At 41.1% G+C, this 16,613-nt stretch overlaps 1 protein-coding gene across 2 annotated transcripts in view; it reads left to right on the plus strand.

The window, feature by feature from the left end:
- ANAPC5 (anaphase promoting complex subunit 5) overlaps positions 1–16,613 on the plus strand; it is a 37,159-nt gene extending 20,546 nt beyond the window's left edge. The window contains exons 8-17 of one of the 2 annotated variants that reach the window (XM_007448711.1): positions 1,615–1,696; positions 2,338–2,427; positions 3,641–3,822; positions 4,874–5,009; positions 8,825–8,899; positions 11,313–11,434; positions 11,893–12,000; positions 12,084–12,231; positions 15,609–15,771; positions 16,181–16,512. In XM_007448711.1, the coding sequence (XP_007448773.1) occupies positions 1,615–1,696; positions 2,338–2,427; positions 3,641–3,822; positions 4,874–5,009; positions 8,825–8,899; positions 11,313–11,434; positions 11,893–12,000; positions 12,084–12,231; positions 15,609–15,771; positions 16,181–16,392 (1,318 nt within the window). In that variant the 3' untranslated portion in view covers positions 16,393–16,512. Of the gene's footprint in view, positions 1–1,614; positions 1,697–2,337; positions 2,428–3,640; positions 3,823–4,873; positions 5,010–8,824; positions 8,900–11,312; positions 11,435–11,892; positions 12,001–12,083; positions 12,232–15,608; positions 15,772–16,180 lie in introns of both variants that reach the window. The other variant, XM_007448712.1, reaches the window with a different exon arrangement.

Here is a 16,613-nt window from a genome sequence, read left to right on the forward strand (position 1 = left end):
GTAGCAACTCGGCACTCCCTTACCTCTATTAACTTAATATTTGAATAGAGATTTAAAGGAATTGAGGGAGTGAGTAATCTGTGCATTATCTGAAGAAAGAGGGTCCTTATTAGCTAGAACAGCAAGTTCAAAGGCCCTGAGGCAGGATTTACTTGGCATGTTTGAGGAGGAGCAAGTAGTGTGGTTAGAGTGCTGTAGTAAGGGGGGATAGAGGAGGACAAGGTTGTAGAGGTGGCAGGGGTCAGAGAGTTTAGGGTCCTGTAGGCCCAAGTAAGGACTTTGGCTTTTACACTGAATGACATAGGAAGCCGTTGTTTAGAGGCTACAGATCTTTCTGCTCTGGCATTTTGCGAACGGTAGACAGTTAATGCATTTAGGACATTACAACCAGTTTGCCTCTTGCTCTTTTACTGAAAATTTTTATCAGAGGCTTTTCTGATTAGCAGCAATGGAAAACCATAGGTTCTTTAAGGATTTGCCAGAAACTTTGAAGTTTCTGTGTTGGTAATCTACCTTTTCTTCCTACCTGAGAAAAATAGTCTTCCTTTAGTCCTGTTTTAGCATACTATCTATACAGTTCTCCCCAAAACCTTTTTTCTAAATGTAACATTATTTATTTGGTCATCACATGTTCAACAAAATTAAATCAACTGATATTTATTGAGGGCCTGTGTGTAAAGATATGCTTCCTGCTTTCAAATAGCTTATATTCTGGTGCCTCTCAGCATTAAAAGGCATTTAAAAGAAATGTAAAATAGGTAAAAATGTCTCTGGTTTCTTTATTCAAACAGGTAGTTATTGAGGAAGAATTCAGCTGTTAATTGTGTGAGGCTATTGCTCGTGTTGATAGAAAATTTGACATAAATTTTTCCCTATGTAAGTGCTACCCAGAGAATTTCTGATTCTTTTTTGAGATCCTCAGTGATCCAGTATTTATAGAACTTCTGTGCCCTCTGCAGGTTGAAGAAATAAAACTAACACAGATTAAATAAATAGAGGGTGGTGCACAGTAGTATTTAATTAAGCACCGCAAGCAGGTAGTGTTTCTGTGGGCCTTTTCAGAAGCGAAGGCCCAGTGGGGCCAAGAACAGTTGGCTGAGTTTCCACAGAAGTTGCCAGGTTGGGGGACACATCCCAGAGGGAGGGGAACCACATGAGCAGAAAGAAGACATCTCAGAAGGGAAAATCCTCAAAATACTTTTAAAAACTAGTATTGAAAAAATTATAAAAGTATCAGATCCCATAGTTAAAAAAAATTTTCAAATGATGCAGAAGTGAAGGCAATGAAAAGTAAAATCTTACATCCTCTCCTTGTCCCTCCCCTCAGCAGTACACAACTAAAAAAAAATCTTAGGAGCTGGGATGAAGAAAAGCCATTCCTTCATGTCCCTTTTAGTAGAAGTCCACCTTAGAAGGGACATGTTCTGTATCTCCACTGTTACTGTTTCTTGCCGCTGGGGGAGGGGAGTGCCTCTGAGGGAATAAGCCCATGGTTTCAACTTCCAACCCAGAGGCCTGCATGCTGGTGAATTACCATACAGATGACTTCCTGTTACTGTTGCCTGTACATGATTGTGGTTGTTAATGAGTTATTAATGTTCAGTCTGTCATTAGTCAACAGGCAGAGCTTGCCCTGCAGGAGGCGATTAGGATTGCCCAGGAGTCCAACGATCACGTGTGTCTCCAGCATTGCTTGGTGAGGCCACCTTCCTGTCTTGGAAGTTCTGCCCTTGGGGTTGAGTTGGCCTTCGAAAGGCCCTGTTTGAATTGGGAGGTCCTCAGCAGTGATGGGAAACTAGTTAGATGGTCAGGGAAATTCAGGAAAGCCAACCCATGTTTATTTATCTTTCTTAATTCTTGATGTCCATTTTACTTTGGAGGCATTTCTTGTCTACAAGTTTTAATGCAGCTTGCCATGCAAAACTGCCGCATCAAGCGTTGGCATTAACAAGGCTGTTTGCAATACTGGTAACTGGATAAGACCTTGTCCTGTCAAAGCATCATCACCAAGCACAAGTAGAACACAGACTTCGGCAACCACCTGAGAATTTCACTTTCTCAGTTACAGGCCATATGGGGGCTTCATGCTTTTTTTCTGGAACATTTGCCACTTCACTCACTGCTCTCAGAGGTGAAGAAGATAAATGGCTTGATTATTTCAGTCTGATGGTTTTAATGTGTTTGATGGGTTTCATTTAGGTTTATAATTTGTGAAAGTGTATTTTAGAGGATTTATCTTGTCTGTTGTTAATTTGTTCTTACAACCATGCTGATGCTTTCAACAAAAAATTAGACATTATTATTGTTATGATACATTTTGATGACTTCTCTTGCCAGAGCTGGCTTTATGTGCTGGGACAGAAGAGATCTGATAGCTATGTTCTTCTAGAACATTCTGTGAAGAAAGCTGTACATTTTGGGTTACCGGTAAGGCTCATCTTTCTGTGAGATTGTTTAAACAAATGGTATGGTTTTATTCTTGGTAGTTTCGTGTGACCTTATTTATTAAACCACTAAATTCTCTTGATAGGTTTCTCTCTGCTCCCTTCATCCTAATAACATCTGTGAAAGTTCCATTTATCAACTTGATGAGATCTTTGTTTAGTTTATTATCAACACTAACTTACACATATTTATTTAGAAAATTTTTAGGGAAGGCTTATTTTTAAACCAGGGATTGGCAAACTCTACAGCCCATGGGCCAGATCTGGCTCACTGCCTGCTTACGTATGGCCCTCAAGCTAAGAATGGGTTTTACATTTTTAAATAGCTGGGAGAAAAAAACAAAGAAGAATATGCGACATAGACCAACTGTGGCCTGCAAAACCTAAATTATTTACTATCTGGCCCTTTACAGAACAAGTTTGCTGATCCTTATTTGAAATAATAAACAAAGCCAGGAACCAGTAAACCTGACCAGCAGATTTGTCCTTTCTCATTTTGAGTAACAGGGAAGGACCCGAATTATATTCCTCGATGACAAATACTGAGGGGCATTGAAAGGGCGTAGTCTCTACACATGAAATAGTAATGACTGTTAGAATCTAGATTAGTATTGCTCAAAGAACCTTATTCTGTCTAAAAAAAATTAAAAAATAAATGATAGACTTCTTAAGCACAATTTTTGTTACGGATTTAAGTGGACTTTTTTTAGTTGATCTTTCATCCTTGAAAATTATACCAGAAGTTAATGAAAAGATAATTATGCTCATAATAGGCAGCCTTTCTTAATCTCCTACCACATAATGTGCCCAGCACTGTTTGATATATACTATTTAATTTTAATCCTTAAAATAGTTCTTTATGATGGGTGTGATGCCCATTTTACAGATGGGCTTGTCTAAGAAGCTAAGTGACTGGCCCCAGGTCACACAGTAAATGGCAGAGGCAGTGCTTAAGTCTAGATCCATTTAATTTCAAAGCCCTGGCTCTTCCCATTGTACTATTACCCTCTCTTCCATCCCCAGTTTTTCAGGAACATATCACATATGGGTCAGGGTCAGGCTTACAGGTACTTTCTTTTTAAATAGTGCTGTCATTGTGCATGTGCTGAAATGAAATATGCCAGATTTCTGAAGAGCAAAACAAAATTTTGTCACGTAATCTCTATCATGAGTCGTGCGTATGTCTGTCCCCTTAGTACCTCGCCTCTCTGGGAATACAGTCCCTAGTTCAGCAGAGAGCTTTTGCTGGGAAGACTGCAAACAAACTTATGGATGCCCTAAAGGACTCCGACCTCCTGCACTGGAAACACAGCCTGTCAGAGCTCATCGACATCAGCATCGCACAGAAAACAGCCATCTGGAGACTCTACGGCCGCAGGTGGGTCTTCGGGGCTATGAGGGCACGAATCCTCTTATAGGTGAGCAGAAGCCAGCAAACGGGTTCTCTGAAGGCCAGATGGATGGAGGTTGTTTGTACAGGGGATTAAAGAAAGAGCTTTAGAATTTTAAAACATTTTCTACTTTGCACAGACTTTGCAAAGATTTTTCCTATGCGCATTTTTATTTACTCCTCCCAACAGCTCTGGGAGGTTAACTGGGGGGTGATCTCCATTCCAGGATGCATAGGACAAGGTTCACAAATCTGATCTGCCCCAGATCACAAACGAATTAACAAGTGACAGAGCCCAGACTCAAGCCCAGGTCCTCTGACTCCAAGCACCATGCCCCTGCACTCTGAGATGGGAACCTTTCTTCCTGTTCGCAGGAGGCATGGGCCACAGTCACTCAAGCCGAGCACCCCCTTAACCCAAAAGCTGCTATGTAAAGAAAGTTGCTTCCCTGTTACCCAGGATGTATTCTCTGGACTGTTTCCAGCTTCGTGTGTAATTCCCATTTAGCATCCTGTAGCTTGGAAGTAAACTTCCGAGCCAGATCTTTAATCCTGGAGCTGCCTCACCTAGACAATGTGCTGTTTCTAGGAATTCAGTCGTGAAAGGAAGTGCCTCTTTTATCAGTCTTGTTTTTGTACTTGAAATAATTTTTGGCACGACGTGGTCTGAAACAGCTGCAGACACTAGCCACTGCTTCCACTGTCAGAACAGCCGGTGCCAGGATGGCATCAGGTCTGAATTTACCCGTGAAAACTAATTAACATACTGTGACCACAGGGAAAATTAGAGGCAGTTGGGCGATCTGGAGCTTGGAGCTCCCAATTGTGCCGTAACCACTATGTTTTCTTTGGGGCTACACATCCAGGATGCTTTTTCTGCTCTCCTCGTCCCGAGGACAGGAGAACTGGCTTTGGGAGGCAGCTGCTCCCCGGAAGCCAGAGCCTGCTTCCTCCTGTTTCCACCCAAGGTAACTGTAGGGTGTGGCTGAGGGCAGCCTGTGTCTCTTGACTGACGGGGCTTCCTGTGTCTCCTCCCCAGCACCATGGCCCTGCAGCAAGCCCAGCTGCTGCTGAGCATGAACAGCCTAGAGTCGGTGAATGCAGGCGTGCAGCAGAACAACACGGAATCGTTTGCCGTGGCGCTGGGCCACCTCGCCGAGCTGCACGCGGAGCAGGTGGGCAGGTGGCCGGGCCCTGTGCTTCTGGAGCCATATAGGCCCCGCCATTTCTGTCCTCTAGTGCTTGAGAAAAGCACTGGACGGGTCTGGTTGGATGCAAGTGGTTGGAAGGGTGAAATCCCACCAGTAGAAATGGACTGGGTGTGGAGTCTGCAAGGTTTGTTGAACTTGGGATCTCTTTCGGCATCAGGGAAGAGAGTGAGAGGTCAGCTGTTTCTATGTACCAAATGGAATAAAAAGGAGTCTTTGAAATTTAGGGTAGTAGAGCTGTGTATGTTTGTGGGAAAGGGAGGAACGTAATAAGAGTACAGCTAAGATGACAGTAGCCAAGGTTTGTTGTACATTTGTCCTGTGCCGGGCCCTGTGCTTAGAAATTTACATGTATCATCTTCCTGATTCCTTACAGTAGCCTCGTAAGATCAGCTTTATCATCACCCCTATTTCACAGAAAAGAAACTGAGCTCCAGGGAGCTAAGTCCCATACCCACAGCCAGTAAATGTCAGTGTCAGATCTTCAACCCAGGTCTGATTGACTCCAAAGAAAGACAGTTGGAATAGGGCATTACCTTTACTTACAGCCCAAGTAATTTCACACAGTTCTCTTTATAGGGGATTGATTAAAGGGTCTGTCATGATGCTGTAGGCTTCCTTTCCCCTTTGCTCAAAAGTATCTTCTTCCATGGGAAAAGGTCAGGGAAAGCTCTTATCCAGAGCCCTCTAACTAACTGCTGCCTTGCTATAAGCACATTTCCTTGATCATATTATTTTCTCCACCTCTTTGTGGTATAATAATGATCGTTAGGTTGCATCGTAGCACTCAATATTCCTTAATCTGCATCCTAAAATCTTTGAGTGGTTTCCACCCCTTTCAGAAGTCTATAAATACTTCCCTCTACTAGACATACTTTAGCATTTTACAATCCTCTAAGTGGTTGTGTAAACGAAGGGCATGGATGGGCTCTGGCTGATGGCGTCTGCCTGCACCTCCATCAGCTGCTATCTTCCTGTATCTGGGAAGCAGCGCCCGAGCTCTGTGACATTAAGACAGCAGACCAGCTGCTCTTGCTGTTTGCTTTCCTCCAGAATGTTGCACATTTATCACTTTCTTGGTCTTTTTTTCCCCCTCGTAATGGTTCTGGAACCTCTTTAACGTGGATTCTTTTCCCCTGCTGGTGCCTTGGTTAAGTGGAGCATTTGTAATAAATGAGTCAGTGAACATTCAGTTAGGTATTTGGTATGAGCCTCACCTTGACTTTTTTCCCCCAACAACTTTATTGAGATAGAATTCACATGCCATACAATCCACCCATTTAAAGTGTCCCCTTGTGACGTTTTCAAATAGGATTCTCCCCACTGACCCCAAGCTTGAAGAGTGGAATAACTTCCCTTTGGTTCTCTTTGAGTGATATAGGGTAGAAATTATTTCTTCATGTCCTGGAATGGAGAACCGCTTTACAAAAATCTGGTCTTGGCTCAATTCTTTAGCCTCAGCTTTCTCCGAGGTCAGTTGTTAATAGTTCTGTGATTTTTTCTGAGGGTAATACCATGCTCTTTGGGTCTGTATTAATCTTTCCATCTCCGGGCTTATGTGAAACACCTGCTGACTCCATTGTTGCCTGGCTCCAATGGATGTGCTAGGAGACCTCCAACTGTACAGCTAGAAGACAGTCAGTGGCCACTTTATTTCAATTCAGTCTCTTTCCCCACCTCTTCTCAACCTGCCTTAGAAAGACTTTTCTAGTGTCAGAACATTGACCATGTAGATAAACCCACTGAGGTGATGACTGTCGCATTTTCACTTACACAGGTTAGACTTACACCTATGAAATTAAGCTTGGCCAGCTGTGGAGAAGGCAGATTTATCATGAATTTCCATTTGCTCTTTTATTTCCTTTGTGTTGTGCTTCCAGTTGTGTCCTGAAACTGATCTCTAGATAAACTGGATGCTGCACTTTGCTGTGGTAGTGACTGGGGCTTGGGTGAACCTATAAAGAAGTTATGGGGTCTGAACTGCTGTTTGTGAGCTTCCTCCTGCAGCCCAGAGGAAGTGCTAAGAGATCCGGCCCCCTTTACTCTTTCTGCGTAACTCTGGTTCAACGTGTCACATTCCTCTCCCAGCCTCAGGAAATGGCACGTCACAATAGGAATGTTTTGGGGTTTTACTGCCGTGTGCACTGTTCTCTCTACTTGGCCTGAAGGTTTGACAGCCACCTAGTTCCACACACCCAACTCCGTATGGTAGTAATGAAAATAATTGGCAAGACTGGCCAGTTAAAATCACAAGAATAAAAAGATTAATGATCTTTTATTATAATTCAGTATACTTTCTACTTAATTCACTTCAAATAGGAGTTCACCTGTGGTCTAACTGAGCTTCTGTATAGACTGAAGATATACTGCCTGATCAAAGGATAGGGACGAATTGAAAAGCTTTTGGGGGCTTAATAAGATAGACATTCTAGCAATATAAGAGTGTAAAAAAGACATGAACATGTATTCACAGAAAAAACATAAATGATTATAAAACATGAAAAAATTTCAATCTAGTCATTAAAGAAATTCAAATTAATACAGTGAAATAACCAGGTTCATCAAACAAATAGGCAAAGAAGCTTAAATATCAGGGGAGGAGAAAGGTGTAGAATGCTGGTATAAGAGTACCTGGTATGGGCTTCCCTGGTGGTGCAGTGTTTGAGAGTCCGCCTGCCGATGCAGGGGACATGGGTTCATGCCCCACTCCGGGAAGATCCCACATGGCTGCGGAGCGGCTGGGCCCGTGAGCCATGGCCGCTGAGCCTGTGCGTCCGGAGCCTGTGCTCCACAACAGGAGAGGCCACAACAGTGAGAGGCCCACGTACCGCCAAAAAAAAAAAAAAAAAAAAAGAGTACTTGGTACATTTCTGTATGGTAATTTAGTAATATACCTATCAAAAAGCTTAAAAGTTCCTACCATTTAGCCCAGCAATTTTACTTCTAAGGTATTATCCTAAGGAAATAATTGGACAAGTATGCAAAGATGTATCCACCAAGATAATCATTCTAGCATTTTTAAAATGGAAAAAGTTGGAAACAATCAAAATATCCCAAACTAGGAGATTTTTTTTTTTTTTTTTTTTGCTGTACGCGGGCCTCCCACGGTTGTGGCCTCTCCCGTTGCGGAGCACAGGCTCCGGACGCGCAGGCTCAGCGGCCATGGCTCACGGGCCTAGCCGCTCCGCGGCACGTGGGATCTTCTCGGACCGGGGCACGAACCCGTGTCCTCTGCATCAGCAGGCGGACTCTCAACCACTGCGCCATCAAGGAAGCACCTAATAAAATACTGTGATGTATAGATTTGTATTTGTTGACACTGGAAAGATTCATTCATTCAAAAAATACTTATTGAGTACCTACCATGTGGTAAATAGGCAATTTACAAAAATGGTATGTATACCTATTTTTGGAATACTTATATGTTTTATATTCATGTGAATATGAGAAGTTCAGAAGGATATGTGCCGAGAAATTACTGTGATTATCTTTGGTGGGATTAAAAGTAATTTGCCTTTTTCTCATTGTTCACATGTATTTTGTAAGTTTTTTTCCTAGAGTGAACATGTATTACAGGTGTAATTAAAAAAAATTTTTTTTAATGTACAAGTGAAATACATTAGAGCCTAAAAAAAATGGCTCCTTGATATTTGACAGTCTCTGCCTAGGGTCGTCAGGCTGCTGCACCAAGAACAGGTGAGTCATACTCATGTCCTGTGAGTGGGATAGCAGGTGTGGTGTCAGCACAGGTGTGCTAAACAAATTGTGGCTTTCTATTTTAGGGCTGTTTTGCTGCAGCTTCGGAAGTGTTAAAGCACTTGAAGGAGCGATTCCCACCTAACAGTCAGCATGCCCAGGTAACCTGCCTTTTGTGCGTCATCGATTTATTTTTGAAAATACCATTTTTACTGTATTATTGTCAAAATAGGGTATTTTAGAGTCTCCCCTCAGCCTCTTGTGTCTTGGTTCCTTTCTGTGACCTCTGTGCTTTGAGGTCAACATAGGAGACTCTGTAAAATGCGTTCCAGAAGGCTGAGGAATAAACTCTGAGAAAAGATTAAAGTAGGGCTACTTTCTTCATTTCTGTCTTCGTGGTTTTAAATTAGTATTCCTTATACCTCTAACTGTATGGGAACAAGCAAAGAAATCGTCAGTGTCCTTTGATAGATCAAGAATTAGGTCTCCATTTCGTTACTCTGTTTTCTCCTACTTGGCAGCTCTAACCTTTTCCTCCCAGAATTGAATAACCTTTTGGCAAGATATATGCAGAGGGAATGAACTTTATAAAGCAGTCCTAGGCACTCTGTTCCTTGTTGCACCAATTTCCATCTCTGATGGGGCCAAGAAAACTATTACGAGGGGCCTCTTTCTCTTCCTCCCCTTACCAAGTTTAGTATTAACTAAATTAGGGAATTTGAAATCATGAGAGACCATGGCCTGGGAATCTCCTACTGTTGGTCCCTGAGCCGGGGGTGGGGGAGCTTCCGTTCACATGGGTGGCTGGCCCCACCTCATTAGATATGGTGTGAGTGCCCGTCTGCTTATGAGCTGTGCTGGGATCTCACTGCTGCCGGCTGTGATCTGAATTCAGAGTACCCAGACGGAAAGGTGGTAAGCAAACAAAATAGAAGCTAGCACCCAAGGATGCTGTGGGGAAAAAGAATTAAGCGTGGTTCTGTGGTAGTGCTAATGTGATGGAGTGGTTTCGATTATGGTTCTAGGCATTTTTTAAGAAGGTGCACAGTAAAAAAAAAAAAAAGACACAATTTAACTCACATTCTAGAAGAAACATGTATGGCTGGTAAAGAGATGAAAAGATGCTCAGCCTGACTATTGATCAAGGGACATACAAATGAAAAAATAATGAGGTATTTCGTACCCATCAGACTGGCCAAAAGTAAAATATCTGACACCACCAATTGTTGGTGAAGGTGTGGAGCAATGAGTCATGTCATACACCGCCGGCGGGGAGTGTAAACTGGTGTGACCCATCTGGAGAACAAATGGGCACTGTGTTAAGGAGAGGGTGCATATGTCCTACAGCCCAGCTTTCCCACGGCTTGCTGTATACCCAAGGTAACTGTTGCACAGCACAGGGGATGTTATAGGGGAGTGTTTGCTGCAGCATTGTTCAGAAGAGTGAGAAATTGGAAGTACCTAAATACCCATCAACACGAGAATAGATAAGTTGTTGCATATTCATACAATTGAAAACTATTCATCAGTGAAAAGGAATGAACTAGAACTACTTGTATTAACATGTGTAAGCCTCCGGAAAATAATGTTGAGCTTAAAAGCAAGTTGTCAAAGGATGCATACAGTATGATACTATTTATTTATACAAAGTTTAAAAACATGTAAGATCATACTATATATTGTTTTTTTTTTCATACTATATATTGTTTAAGGATAAGTAAATATTTTGTAAAAGTATAAAAACATGATTGGGGGGACTTCCCCGGTGGTCCAGTTGTTAAGACTCCTCACTTCCAATGCAAGGGGTGTGGGGTTCAATCCCTGGTCGGGGAACTAAGATCCCACATGCCGTGCGGTAAATAAATGAATGAATGAATAATCAATCATCATAGATCACTCATTAAAAAAATTCTTTTAAAAAAAATGGGAATGATAAACAACAAATCAAATGCTTCCTTTGAAAACAGAAAGAGGAGAATGGAATTTGCAAAGTACCTCAATAATGTGCAATAGTATCCAAAGCAAGTAAAGCAAAATGTTGTGATTTGACAAAGTTGATGGTTGCTATACATGTTTTGTTATTTTATTCTTAGTGCTTTTTCACAGACTTGAAATATTTAAAAAAATTTTTTAAATCTAAAAAAAAAAGTGTGTGAATTGTAAGGATATTTGTTAAGCAAGTGAAAATACTTTTATGTTTTTGTTGAATAATGAGGTGAACGTCTGCCATTCTGTTCTTTTTTTTTTTTTTGGCTGCGTGCGGGCTTTCTCTAGTTGCGGGAAGTGGAGACTACTCTTCGTTGTGGTGCTTGGGCTTCTCCTTGCGGTGGGTGGCTTCTCTTGTTGTGGAGCACGGGCTCTAGGTGCGCGGGCTTTAGTAGTTGTGGCTCGCGGGCTCTAGAGCACAGGCTCAGTAGTTGTGGTGCACGGGCTTAGTTGCTCTGTGGCATGTGGGATCTTCCCGGACCAGGGCTCGACCCCGTGTCCCCTGCATTGGCAGGTGGATTCTTAACCACTGCACCACCAGGGAAGCCCCTGCCATTCTGTTCTTAACTGTGTTTTTTTTCTTACTAGTTATGGATGCTGTGTGATCAAAAAATACAGTTTGACAGAGCAATGAATGATGGCAAATATCATTTGGCTGATTCAATTGTTACAGGAATCACAGCTCTTAATAGCATAGAGGGTGTATACAGGTAAGAAATTTTGAAAACTCCAACCCCAGAATGAAGTATTTCCCAAATGGCTTTATTCTTATTTGTTTTGTGTGTGACTTAATTGATTAGCTTAGGAAAAAAACATTTTTTTTCTATTTATTACCTATTTATTACAGACCATTAGAAAATACAAATAAACAAAATGGAGTTAAGTAGTACCCAGAGATAATCACTAACATGCTATCTATAATTCCAGACTTTTTTCTTGTGTGCATGTATGTGTGTGTGTGCACACATGTGCTCACACACACACACACACATACACAATTTTTTTTTCTCTTTTAAGAAAAATTATATCAGACACAGTTATTCCCCTTGGGAGGTTACAATTACAGTCTAATTGAGGAAACAGAGATTCTAAACCTGAAAGTGACTCTACTTACAACGCTTGCAAAACATCAACATAACCATTTGTGTTTATTTTGTTTCTGTGTCAGAAAAGCAATTGTACTACAAGCTCAGAACCAAATGTCAGAGGCGCACAAGCTTTTACAAAAATTGTTGATTCATTGTCAGAAAATCAGGAATACAGAAATGGTGATCAGGTAAGGGAGGGCTTTTGTACATCTCACCTAGGTGGTACTTTGTGCTGGTTATTGTCATCCCATGTCTTCCTCTTTGTGGGTAGTGTCCTGCTGTCTGTGGCAGAGCTGTACTGGCGATCTTCCTCCCCTACCATCGCGCTGCCTGTGCTTCTGCAGGCTCTGGCTCTCTCCAAGGAGTACCGGTTGCAGCATTTGGCCTCTGAAACAGTGCTGAACTTGGCTTTTGCCCAGGTAAGCTGATCTCTGTTTTTATAGCACATATTTGTGCTCAAGAACTGGTGAGTCTGTTACTACTCTTTGGTTTTGAAAAGGGTAGTAATGAGCTTTTGCTTCTTAATATTGAAATCTGGGAAGGTAGTGTCACTGTGCAAGCCTTCCATGGAAGTCTGGAGTTGTGAACTTGGTGACAAGCTGACACCTCCCAGTGGTGCTGGCTTTACCGAGCTGTGTATTTACTAAGGAGGATGTGCCTCTTCATTGAGGACATTTGCATCATATTAATGACTTAGCTGGCCCAGAGCTGTGCTTGATTTAACAAGAGAATGAATAAGGAAATGAGGAAGTCATGTGTTCATTGAAAGGTTTTGGAAGTTAAATTGTATTTTATGTTTGTTTTCTGTCTCCCCCTGTAGAATGTAAAGACCATGAGAGAAGGGACTGTTTTTTCCCTGCTATATCCTGTGGTACCTAATAGGATCCACACATAGTAGGTTTTTAATAAATATTTATTGAATGAATGAATTTTGAACTTACTGGAGGAATTTACTAACTAAAGCAGAGGTTCCCCAAACCATGCATCAGCATTATTGGGGAGATTTAAAAAATATCTGCATATCTGGCCTTGCCTCAAACCTACAGAGTCAGAATCTCTAGGGGAGGAGCCTAGGAGTCTACTTTCCTTACCAGCTTCCCCAGTGATTTTTTTTTCTTAATTAAGATAAAATTCACATAACATAAAATTTACCATTTAAAAGTATACAGTTTAGGGCTTCCCTGGTGGCGCGGTGGTTGAGAGTCCACCTGCCGATGCAGGGGACACGGGTTTGTGCCCCGTCCGGGAAGATCCCACATTCCGCGGAGCGGCTAGGCCCATAAGCCATGGCCGCTGAGCCTGCGCTCCGCAGCGGGGGAGGCCACAACAGTGAGAGGCCCGCGTACCGCAAAACACACACACACACACACACACAAGTATACAGTTCAGTGGTTTTTAGAATATTTACATTGTTTTGCAAACATCACCACTGTCTAATTCCAGAATATTTTCACCACACCAAATAGAAACCCCAGACCCATTTTTTTTAAAGCAGTCACTCCCCATTTCCTCCTCCCTCCAGCCCCTGGCAACCGCTAATCTATTTTCTGTCTCTATGGGTGTGCCTATTCTGGACATTTCATATAAATGGGATCATACAGTGTGCGGCCTTTGTGTCTGGCTTCTTCGCTTAGCATAATGTTTTCAGGATTCATTCATGTTGTGGCATGTGTCAGTCAGTTCTAGATTCCTTCTAATGGAATACTGTTCCATCGGATGGATACACTACATTTTGTTTATCCATTCATAAGTTGATGGACATTTGGGTTGTTTCCACCTTTTGACTATTATAAATAGCTCTTAACATTGATGTACAAGTTTTTTTCTGGATATATGTTTTCATTTCTCTTGGGTATACTTAACAGTGGGATTGCTGGGTCATATAGTTCTTTGTTTAACTTTTTGTGGAACCACCAAACTGCTTTCCACTGCGGCTGTACCATCTCATATTCTCACCAGCAATGTATGAAGGTTCCACTTTCTTTATATCTTTGCCAGCACTTGTTATTTTCCATTTTATTAGTGTGAAGTTATATCTCATTGTGGTTTTGATTTGCATTTCCCTAATAAGTAATAATATGGAGCATCTTTTCATGTGAGTACTGGCCATTTGTATATGTTCCTGGAGAAATGTCCAAGTCCTTTACCCGTTTTTAAATTGGGTTGTCTAATTTTAGTGTTCAGTTGTAAGAGTTTTTATATATTCTGGTTGCTAGACGCTTATCAGATATATGATTTGCAAATATTTTGTCCCATTCTCTGGGTTGTCTTTTCACTTTCTTTTTTTTTTTTTTTTTTTTTTTGCGGTACACGGGCCCCTCACTGCTGTGGCCTCTCCCGTTGCAGAGCACAGGCTCCAGACACGCAGGCTCAGCGGCCATGGCTCACGGGCCCAGGGCACGAACCCGCGTCCCCTGCATCGGCAGGTGGACTCAACCACTGCGCCACCAGGGAAGCCCCAGAGATTCTTTTATTTTTTAGTGTTTGCTTTTACAGCTATAAATTTTCTTCTGAGCACCGTATCCTGTAGGTTTTCACTGCATCCCATAAGTTTTGGTATGTTGTGTTTTTGTTCATCTCAAAGTATTTTCTAATTTCCCTTGTGATTTCTTCTTTGACGCTTTGATTATTTACAAGTGTGTTGTTTAATTTCCACATATTTGTGAATTTTTCAGATTCCCTTCTATTACTGATTTCTAATTTAACTTCACATGGTCAGAGAAGATATTTTGTATGATTTCAACCTTTTAAAATATGAGTGTTATTTTGTGGCATAACATATGGTCTATCCTGGGAGATGTTCCATGTACATTTGAGAAGAATATGTGTTCTCCTGTTGTTGGGCTAGTTGGTTTATAGTCTTGCTCAAGTCTTCTATTTCCTTGCTGATCTTCTGTTAAGTTTCTATCCATTATTGAAAGTAGAGTATTGAACTCTGAAACTATTATTGTTGAACTATTTCTCCCTTCAGTTCTGTCAGTTTTTGCTTCATATATTTTGGGGTTCTGTTGTTTGGTGTATATATGTTTATAATTGTTGTATCTTCTTGATGAATTGGCCCTTTATCAGTATATAATGTCCTTCTTTGTCTCTTATTACAGTTTTTGACTTAAAATCTATTTTGTCTGATATTAGTATAATCAGTCCAGCTCTCTTTTGGTTACTGTTTGCATGGAATATCTTTTTTTACTATCCTTTTACTTTCAGCCTATTTATGTCTTTTAATCTAAAGTGAGTCTCTTATAGATAACATATAGTTGTATCATGTTTGCAAAAATCTGTTCTGCCAATCTCTTCCTTTTAATTGAAGAGTTTAAGCCATTTACATTTAATTTAATTATGGATTTGAAAGGATTTACTTCTATTTTGCTATATTTTTCTATATGTCTTACATCTTGTTCCTCCATTACTGTTTATTTTCTGTTAAATGGATGTTTCTAGTGTACTCTTGTTTATTTTACTATATATTTTTGAATTTTTAAAAAGTGGTTCCTTTTCTCCTAGTGATTCTTATACAGCTAGTTCAACCTTTTTGAATCATCAATGTAAAAGATTTTTGTAAAGACAGAAACCTTTCTATAATGTAAATAACTACTCCCTCCCTTATCTATTGTAGCCTGAAATTGATTGTCACACATTATGTTTTCTAAGAGTGTGGTGCACATTAAAGATAGTACATGTCAGGGAGAAAATAAGCCAGACATTGCCATTCAGAAGAGAAGAGCCAGAAATGAAGCCCTTCCTGTAGTCGGCAGTGGGTGTGGGTGCGTATAGCACCATGATGTTTCTTTTTCAGCTCATCCTTGGAATCCCAGAACAGGCCTTAAGTCTTCTCCACATGGCCATTGAGCCCATCTTGGCAGACGGGGCTGTCCTGGACAAAGGCCGTGCCATGTTCTTGGTGGCCAAGTGCCAGGTGGCTTCAGCAGCTTCCTATGAGCCACTGAAGAAAGCAGCAGGTAGGAAACCATACAGAGATTGTTAGGTAATACTATTACAGAAAACTTGTAAAATTTAGGACCCAGAAGAAGAAAAGACATTAAATTTCGGACAGTATTTAAGTTTTGAGTGTTCACAAATATATGTTATAATTTCATGCAGCATTTAAAGTGCTTTCACTTGCATACTTGCATGAAGGTTGAGGGCAAGTGAATTGTTATTTTAACCCTACAGAACTAGGTGTGAGGCTGGAAATCAGTACTAATGACTTAGTGGTGTTTTTTTGTTTGTTTGTTTGTTTCTTCTCAAAGAGTAGAATGTAAAAGTTTCTGGTATATGTTAAATCAATAAAAATAGCTATTAAGCTTTGAAAACTATATGTGAAGCATTGAGTTAAATATGTGCGGTATTTTCCCCATTTTCCATCAGTTCTTGAGGCTGCCATTGAGAACCTCAGTGAAGCCAAGAACTATTTTGCAAAGGTAGACTGCAAAGAGCAGATCAGAGACGTCGTTTACTTCCAGGCCAGACTCTATCACACCCTGGGGAAGACCCAGGAGAGGAACCGGTGTGCGATGCTCTTCCGGCAGCTGCATCAGGACCTGCCCTTTCATGGGGTGCCCTTGATAAATCTTCTCTAGTGAGAACATCCCCACTGGACCACTGTGCAGAGTAGATGATTTTGGACTTGTTCATACTCCCTCCCTCCATATAAATGATGTATTTGATATCTGTCTTATCAATAAACTGCATTCTGATTAGTTTATCTTATTTTGTTGCTAAAATATACATATTTGTTTTTTGTTTTCCCTTTTCTTTCTTTTGATAGCAAAGGATACCAACATTTTGTTAATAAGTGGCT

This window comes from Lipotes vexillifer, unplaced genomic scaffold, assembly GCF_000442215.2.
Source record: "Lipotes vexillifer unplaced genomic scaffold, Lipotes_vexillifer_v1.1 scaffold21, whole genome shotgun sequence".
Classification (NCBI taxonomy): Eukaryota; Metazoa; Chordata; class Mammalia; order Artiodactyla; family Lipotidae; genus Lipotes; species Lipotes vexillifer.